Below are 9412 nucleotides of genomic sequence, written 5' to 3'. Positions count from 1 at the left end.
AGAATTAAAGATTAAAAAGTAAATATAAAAAAATTTTAAAAATTTTATATCACAGGGTGTTGACGGTTCTTTGGTCTCATGTCATAACTTATTTTAAAGGGACTGTAAGCGTAATTTCCATTTATAAAGTGGCATGTCCGATTTACAACGATACCCTTTAAACCTTTGTTTAATCCAGGATTTCGTTGCTATTATTTTTCATTTAGTGGGAAATTAAGTGCCAGTTGAAACCGCGCGAGTGTACACTAGCACGTAGTGTACAGTGTACAGTGTACACTAGCACGGAGTGTACAGTGTACACTTTAACCTCCCGACACTCAATCTTTAGCTAAACAAATATCTACCTCATCGTTGTCCGGACAAAGGGTTGAATGGTGCCATTGTGAATCGGACATGCCTCGATTTTTAAATGGAAGGTAACTTGAAATTACGCACACAGTCTCTTTAAGTTTAAAATATTTTTTGGTTTGAATGGAACAAGGTAGGAAGATTTATGACAGAGAAATTCACACAGATTATTTATCTGTTATTAAAGAGTTAAATAAACACAAAAACGAAAACAAATGATATTACCATTACAATAAAAAAAAATTTTTTCTAATACTGAAAATTAAGAGATTGCAGTACAAATTTTTTTTATAAATTTTCTGAAATTACACATTAAGAGCCGAGGCTATAATTGTGCATTTCATATTTTACCACAGTAAATAGATAAATGTATACTTTTAAAATGTTTTTAATTCGATTTTTTCATAAATATGACACATTATACAAATATAAAATAATCCTTATTAAAATATGTTTCCTACATTTTGATATTTTGATGTTTAGAAAAAAGTGGATGCTTGCAAGGACTTGATGCTATATACTAGTAATAATGATAATGATTATATACAAACAAACCATTAACAATGTTCAGCTGTCACTCTGAAAACTTTTATGTGGCACTGGCAATATTGATTATGATTTATGAAAACATACATTGAAACCCTTAATAAAGAATACATCGGAAGAATTTATCAAATGTCGTCTTGACAATTTTTCAATGAGTTTTATACTATATTACGTAAATTTCAGTATTTGCGAAAATAAATGAATAGCCTTGAATACATGCGGGAACAGTTTTAAAGAGTTCCATATAATCATTTAATTAAAAAACTAAATATCTGCAACTTTCTATTATCAGAAAGTGAAAAATACAACATTTGATGAATTCTTTCGATGTATTCGTTATTAAGGGTTTCACTGTAGTATTATTGATGCTAGTGCTATAGTCCAATATGGAAAAACTTGATGTAACACTAGCAAAAATGATCATATTTTATAAAAACATAGCATTATTTATGCGCTGGCACAAGTACCTGGTCTTGAAAAAAATGCTATACAGTGGCAATAATGATTCTGATTTATAAGAACACAATATTCTTGATGTGGCACTAGTCTGATGTTGAAAAACTTGATGCCACACTGGCAATAATTATAATAATTACAAGAACACAATATTCTTGATGTGGCACTAGTCTGATGTGGAAAAACTTGATGCCACACTAGCAATAATGATAATAATTACAAGAACCACACAGCTTCCGATCAATATTTTCATTTTCATGTTTTCCCAGTAGAACTGCCGTTTTAGTTTAACTCCAGTTTGCTGAAAAAAAAAAAATAATTCTTGGTTCAATTTTTTAGTGATTTGGATTTTTTACTTCGTTTCACAAACATGGCAAACTTTTTATAATCCAATTTCTGAACCCTATTCCCGCTGGGGGGGGGTAGGGGGGGGGTCAAATTGACCCCCCCCCCCAGCAGGAATAGGGTTAAAAGGGGCTTTAAAAATATTTGTAAGTGACCCCATTCTGGAGTGGAATGTCTGATGCACAATTGTATGATCAATGTTGAATAAGATATCTATGTTTCATACTCTGAATGTTGTGGCTGCTCTTAACCCTATCCCGGTTGGGTGTTTTCACCCTCTTTCACCCCGGCACCCTCCTATAATTTTGCCCTTAGAATTGAGATAAGGGATTGGTATACATGTTCTTAGTCCAACTTTTCAAGGCCTGCTCATTAAAAATAAGACCTCTAACTTTAATGGTTAGGGTGCCAGGAATGAATAAATAAAAGTTTTAAAAGTACGTTGAAAAATGTTCAAAAATAATTATTAAAAATCAACATGTGACAAATGATATTACATCCATTTATCAAGGGCTTTTCAAATATAATAAAATAGCTTAATTAATAAAAAAAGTTATTAAACATTTCTGATTTTTTTGAGACACTGACATTCCTCCACCTTTCTATATCCATATAAAAAATTATTTCAAATTTGTTTACTTCTATGATGCTGAAAAGGCGAAGAAGTTTATACGTTCTAATGTCAGCCGTTTTTAAATTATTTAGGAAAAACCACAGTTACGGTGAACTTAAGGTCCTTGTTAAAAGTTCGGTAAGTCTTAACTTTCCAACCAATTTTAACCCCTTAAATATAGATTTTTCGTATTGGCTTTTTCATAATTTTTTTTGAGATGATATGTATTTTTAATATTTATATATAAACCATCTTTTTTGCTTTTTTTTGGCGAATTTTGAATTAGAGAGCGAAACAGGATAAATTCGCTGAAGTTAGTTGTACGTCCAGGGTAAGAAGTCACTTGAGAATTTTGGGTACAGAAACAAAGAAGGAAATTGTCAGAATAATAAATATTTTTCAAGTTAGAAATGTATGATATCTTTTATATTATCAATCAGACAATAGTTAGGAGAGTATTGTTAGATATTGATACTATTAAGCAATAGATCATAATGGCGATTCCCAAAAAAAATTGAAAAAAAAAGATTTTAAAAACATTTTTTCTATAATTAAAACCTGAAATTGTTGAGAATCTGTTTGTAACTGATCAGCCCTAAGTTCTAGCTCTCCCAGTTTTCCTTCCCTTTCTAGGATTCGTGTCATATTGGTGCGCATAACATCAGTTACCTCATCCACCTAGATACATAGTTCCTATAGTTAGTTGTATCACCAACAGGTGTCTCTGAATATCATTTCCGAGAGCTATTACTATCTTCGCAACTGAATGTCGTAGATCTTTGATATTTCAAACTATGTTCATTATTCTTGTTAGATCAAATATTATAAGTTTTAAATATCAAAGGTTTACATCATTAAGTTCAATTAAATATAGAGGTTAGAAAATTAAAGTTGCGTCGGAAAATAAAACCCTTTATCTACAGAAGATGATGACATGAAATTAGTATTACTGAAAATTTTTACAATAATATGTCTAAGAAATTAGCAAAAGTTTATTTTTAGAAAACTTGTCCATAATCACTACTCCTATACTGTGTGAAACTTTGTAGACGAATTCAATCTGGAAAGAAAATAAAACCAAACCATTAGATATTTAAAATTTTAAGATTTTGGTCGCCATTTCATTCTCATTTTTTATACGTAACTATGTATAGATTCAAAATATTTAATTTTGAATTTAATTTAAATTATCAATTTTAAAATTGAAATCATGATCTTAAAGCAAGAAAATAAATCCATATTCAAAAAAAAGTTTTTATTTAAGAATATGAATGTACATTATTACGTGTCAGTGGACACTCTGGCTCAAGTCAATTGTGAAAGAAATATTCAGAAATAATAGAGTATAAAGATTTGTAAAAAAAAGTAAAAAACGTACAATAGAAAAATCACATTTAAAAATCTGTTATTGACGAAAAAAACAGGATTCAACAAAAAACAATAATGAACTCAATTCAAAAACCTTCAATTAAAAATCTAAAATGCTAAAAAAATAATAAAATGAAAAATGGGAATTTTACCTGTTTTCTTGTTTCTGTAATCTTACTCCCATTTGTTTCTTTCATTTTCTGGAATGCAACATTTATCAAACAAATACAATTTTTATTTTATTATTAGTTTTGTATATTTTCTGTGAATTGCAAAAACTATTATCAGAGTCATTGGTGTGCATTCAAGGGTATACAAGAATATAAAAACCTTCCATAATAACTTGGAAATTCCTACAATATTAATAAATTACGCGTAATCTGTACCCTAAAAATAGAATAGAAAGCCTCACTTACATTGTCAATCGAAAATATTTATCAAAGAAACTTAATAATTTCTACCCTTGGAAACACCAAGATTGGTAACATAGGCTATTTGTTTGTCTCTTTAATAAGGTAAACACTTCCAATTAAATCTTATATTTCTCTTTTTTCTCCCATGAATCCCATAGGGGCTAAGGAAAGTAACATTAACCCAGACTGCTAAAAATATTGCATCAGTTTTCTAGATGGGTCGACTTAAAAGTGTCATAACGCCTTGACTTTTGATTTACCTGATTAACTTACTCATACTTTTTTATAGCCCTAGACACATGTACTTTATGGAAATTTAACCCTATAAAGGCTGGGGGGGGGGTCTAAATCTATGTATGGCCGGGGGGGGCCGTTTGCCCCCCCCCCCCTAGAATAGTTATAGGGTTAAAATGCATGTTCATAGCACAATTTTTCAGGGCCAGCTCAAAGAAAAGCAAATTATACCGATAACTTTAATAGTTTGGGTGCTAGAGAGGGTTGAAAAAATGCCTAAAAGAGTAAAAAAATTAAGAAAAATTGTTTTAAACAAATATCAACGTGTGACACAAGTTTCTATATGCATTTTTTCAGGGCTTTTCAAAACTATAGTTTTTAGATCTGAAAGCGCTAGTCACAAAAAAGTTATTGGTTTTTTTGGATTTTTTTTTTCACAGACCAGAATCAAATTAGATGTATTTCCCAAACAAAATAAATCTATTAAAGTCTAATATTGTATAATCAATTAATTTACAATATTAAAGTTGTATTTCTTTACTTTAGCTTAAAACATCTTAAAAAAAATATTGACAACAATTGTAATTGTTTTGATGGCAATTAGAACTATTAAATACATTTTCTCTTAGTTCTTATTCTCATTTTGTTTTTAAATTCATGGTAATGATTACTTGACTTTTTATAGATGATTAACACCTTTTATTTTTATATTTAATATTGTGTTTGTTTTTTTATAATAATATTATGATTTAAAATACAAAACATAAGTTCTGATTACAGAGCTACACACATAGGATGAGACATTAAAGCCGGTTCCTCATACAACCCTGGATAATAATTATAAAAAACTTGAAGCGTAAATAAAATAAATTATTTGATTTAAAATTGAAAAAAAAACTGAACTAAAAACTTAAATCAAGTTAAAATATATCAGCAAACGCTGATAAGTTTTGATTTCTATTTTTAGTGTAAACTTTTTAAAGATATAAAAAGAAATCCAAAATAAGCAAAGAATACTCGAATCAGTGCTTGACATTAAGTCACCCGTAACACTGTTACCACTATTACCTCTAAACTTTCCTATTAGAAAGTTAGCAATAAGAATTAATCAAGTATTTATAGAGTTTGAAATGTTTTCAACAAAACGTTACTAAATCTTCGGTCGGTGTGTACTGAAAATTACTTCAGAACGCACCGAAAGCTTATTTGCTCACTATGCATTTGTAACAGTGTTCCAAAGGTTGAAAGCTTACACGCAAAAATCAATAAAAACGAAATTTTGTATATTAGTCTACACTACAGTTGTCTAGGATAAGCTAATAGATCAATTGTCATTTTATTGCAATATAACACGATATTTGTATTGCAGTACGGTACAAGGCTTTCAGGTCGATTCGAAACTCCTTTTAAGCAAAAATTTTAGCTTTTAAATGGTGATTTTTAATAGTTAAAAGTTTTTCATCGTTCTTTAAAAACTAATTTTTTGGCAAGTCGCTGAGCGCACAATTAATCAGCATTGACGAATTATAACTTATCCTTTTGGCAATGTAAGTTGCCAAAATAAAAATTAGCCCGAATGGAGCATTCGGGCTAATTGTTATGCCGTTTATTGAATAAAAACAAACCAGGATAAGCCAAATGAAATATATTGAAAACTATGTATGTTTTTATTTAACAGCTGTTTTTAGAAGCTATGAGTCATGTTGCACTGTATGCAAGTGTAACTAGGCCTCTCTGTGTCATACCGGTGACACTGCTTGGATTGAACTACTGCCTGAATGGCCTAGCTCCACTCTCTTCACAGGTGTACATCATAGAGATAGATAGAAAGTAAGTTACTTAGATAGACAGATTGAATAGAAAATTAGAAAGATATATATATATATAAACTAATATTGATTTATTTCCTTGCATTGAATATACCAAGATTTGTTTAAATACATATCATTGTACGTAAAATTTATTGAAGGAAAATTACATTTAACCCATTATTTGTAAATATAACATTATTGCGAACCAAACATATAGATATACATATACGTATATTATATATTATACAACTTATGTATATATATAATATATTTGTTATCAGCATTTTTTTCTGTCCCCCCCCATCCTCCCTAAACCCCACCTTGCCGAATAAAGTAAAAATCTAGCTACATTACTTAACCCTATCCTTGGGGTACTTAAAAACCAAAATACGCTGGGGGGGGGGAGGGGTTCGATCCCCCTCTAAATCCCATGTTTGATGTCCAAATATGACAAATGATACATCATTGGAAAGCTATTAAGCTCTAATTTTAGAATCTGCAAAAAAATTATTTTTCAAAATTTAGTTCAAATATGGAAATAATTTTGCAAAACTTTGAATCACCTAATGTGTAATTAAGAAAAACTAAAAGTGTGGCAATTTCTTTTAACGGGTATGCAACAGTTTCTTTGAAAAATTTGTGCAATCCGTTAAGTCACAGACTCTCTTAAAAGCTAAAATTTATCAAAATATGACAACTAAAAATGGGTCAAAAAAATATTTAGTTAGTTACAGGAAAAAAGTAGTCGTTCAGGCAGTGTGCCTGAAAAATCATGCAGTTAGTATAAAAGCCCGGTTTTAGAGCTTAAGGGATGGCTTTAGGTATTTAGGAAAAGTCAGAAAATTTTAACAGCTTTAGACCAATACTTTTTGCAGCAGGAATACAAGCGCGAACACAGGGGGGGGGCAGTAGTCCTGTTGCCCTCCCCCCTAGGCATCCCAAGGGGGCCCTGCCCCCCCCCTGGGATTTATGACAAAGGTTTAAAGCAGGTGTGGTTGGTAAAAATTGAGCTTGCCCTTATCTTCAAAGGTGTGGATATCCACTTAAAAAGTAGTTGAACATTTACTTTGAAATTATACCTTAGTGTTTCCCTTTTATCTAAACTCCTCCCCCCCCCCGTCTTGTTTAACAATTATAGCTATATGCATTATGTAAGTGTTTGGCATGTCTTCCCGCAACCCCCATGAAGGTCAGAGGGAAATTACACTAGGAGGGGATTAAGGGAGAATAAAGAGGACGGAGGACTAATGAGTAGTCTTCAGGAGACTACTCAGGAATTCAAAGAGTAGTACAGAACTATACAGAGGGATTCATTATAAAAAACATGGTTACCCACAAAAGATAAGACTGTAAAGACGACCGGAAACTCTTAGAATGTTACGATCCCAAGGTTAAATTATGCATTATGCCTTAGATATAGGAATCGAATGGCTTATTTGATGATTTGGCAAAGAGAGAAACAAGTTTACAGTTGCAGGGAATCGAAAATATAAGGAAACAGACAGTTTTAAATCCGCACAATCGAAAACTTGCCCCCCCCCCCTGGCTAAAACCCTGTGTACGCACCTACAGGAATAGGAATAATATCATATCGATGTAATACATAGATAAAACTATTGTTTTATTTTTTTGAAATCTAGATATTTATTTACGTATCATTTATAGTTTACAGGATTGTTGAAAATATGAATTTATCACAAAAGTTTATTAACGAGTTATCATGTGCATACGAATATAGTTAAATAAATCAATAAAGTCGGAATAGATTTAAAAGATACATTTTTTACGTATTTTTTCCATTTCTGAATTATTTGTAAGTTTATATTCAAATATTTATAATAAAGCAGTTCGTGAGGAAAAAACTAAATTACTTATTAAAAGATAGCATACTTATCAGGAGTATTACTGTAGATATTACAAACACGGTGCGTGTTATATCTTATTAAAAAATTTCCTTAGTAAAAACTTTAAACATCAGATTAGTCTTTCTTTACCGTAGCTATCTGTGTCGTAACTTGCAGATCTGAGATCAACACTGATGTAGAACCTTTGTCGGTGATCGAGCGATCCTTGTCCCAAACTTTCTCCATCGTTCGAAAAAATAATTAGTAGATTGGTTAATAGATAGATAGAATGATGGATTTTATCGATTAAAGATCAGGTATTATGTAAAACATGTTTTATTTTCAAAGGTATCTCATGCAAAAAATTTTCTGGGCTATTTTAGATTGTTCTAAACACCGACCGGTCTTTCGACCATTCTGTAATGCAATACAAAAATTAACTTTACTCAAAGGAATAAAACATTTTTGTCAGCCTCGAAAACAATCTTGTTTTTGCATATTGATCTTAGATCGTGTACTTTTTAAATATGTTAAACTTCTATTCTGGTCAAGGTTATGAATTATTTAATTACTTATCAATTATATACAATTATTTAACACTAACAATTCATCTAATTATGTATATAATTCATATACACTACTAGCTGAAGTGCCCGGCGTTGCCCGTGGGAAAAAAAATTTTTAAATTTTTTTTATTTGAAAAAAGAATCAAATTTTGTTAGACTATGTCACCCTGCAAACTACCCATGAATGTCTACAAAAAAAATTCCGCTCATTTGGTCCAGCCGTTTGGCCGGCTATAGGGAACATATAGACGAATGTCTTGCTTTATTATATAGATAGTTGTCTAGGGTTATTTGATTTGATTTGTTATTGGATATGGTAATAATTGATAATTTTTGTCAATGACATGAACATGATCTTGGTGTAAAAATAATATATATTTTAAAAAGGCAGAGCTGTAATGGTCGTTAACGATCGTCAAAAATTAAAAACAACCTAACGAATAAACGAACGAAAACTTAACAGCGACTTCTTTGTTTTTCATTCTAAACCCCGATCTTTTTCAAAAACGATAGTTTTTTAAAACGTCCGTTTCGTTTTTCGTTTTTTTTCTACGTAGTTAACGAAATGATCAATTCATTTTCCAAAAATTGTCAACGACCCTTTTTTCCCCTGCTAAAGTTACGCTATTTATTATACGCATGTTCATATTGTGTATATTGTAGATATTGATATTTTGAAATATATCTTTGACTGAAATTAAACAGCCGGGATATCCGGCTTAATACTAAAGGGTGTGGCTTTCCAGAATAAAGAAAACAGTGGGAGGATGAGGGAGGGGTATGAGGAGGAGAAAGGTAGAGGGAAGGAAGTAGGGTAGGGAAGGATAGAACTGAAGTAAAGTGGGAGGGGGGGGGAGGCAGGGTAAGG

General features: G+C 31.1%; 2 protein-coding genes across 2 annotated transcripts in view; one reads left to right on the top strand and one right to left on the bottom strand.

Annotated features, from left to right (window-relative positions):
• Window positions 1-1178: 1178 nt before the first annotated feature.
• Window positions 1179-3934, bottom strand: LOC111715678 (vesicle-associated membrane protein 2). Its single transcript, XM_023491036.1, has 3 exons — window positions 3829-3934; window positions 2867-2986; window positions 1179-1651 (listed from the first exon to the last, which is right to left on the bottom strand). Exons 1-3 carry the CDS (start codon window positions 3871-3873, stop codon window positions 1517-1519), a joined length of 300 nt encoding a protein of 99 aa, XP_023346804.1. The 5' UTR covers window positions 3874-3934; the 3' UTR covers window positions 1179-1516.
• Window positions 3935-5062: 1128 nt separating this feature from the next.
• The window catches only part of LOC111715677 (uncharacterized), a gene marked incomplete at its 3' end in the record, with an annotated part of 11721 nt that continues 7371 nt past the window's right edge, over window positions 5063-9412 (top strand). The window contains 1 exon segment of the mRNA XM_023491033.1: window positions 5063-6153. Within this exon segment, the coding sequence (XP_023346801.1) occupies window positions 6017-6153 (137 nt within the window).

The sequence above is a fragment of the Eurytemora carolleeae genome, unplaced genomic scaffold, assembly GCF_000591075.1.
Source record: "Eurytemora carolleeae unplaced genomic scaffold, Eaff_2.0 scaffold1847, whole genome shotgun sequence".
NCBI lineage: Eukaryota > Metazoa > Arthropoda > Copepoda > Calanoida > Temoridae > Eurytemora > Eurytemora carolleeae.
This window is presented reverse-complemented; position numbering and strand designations above follow the sequence as displayed.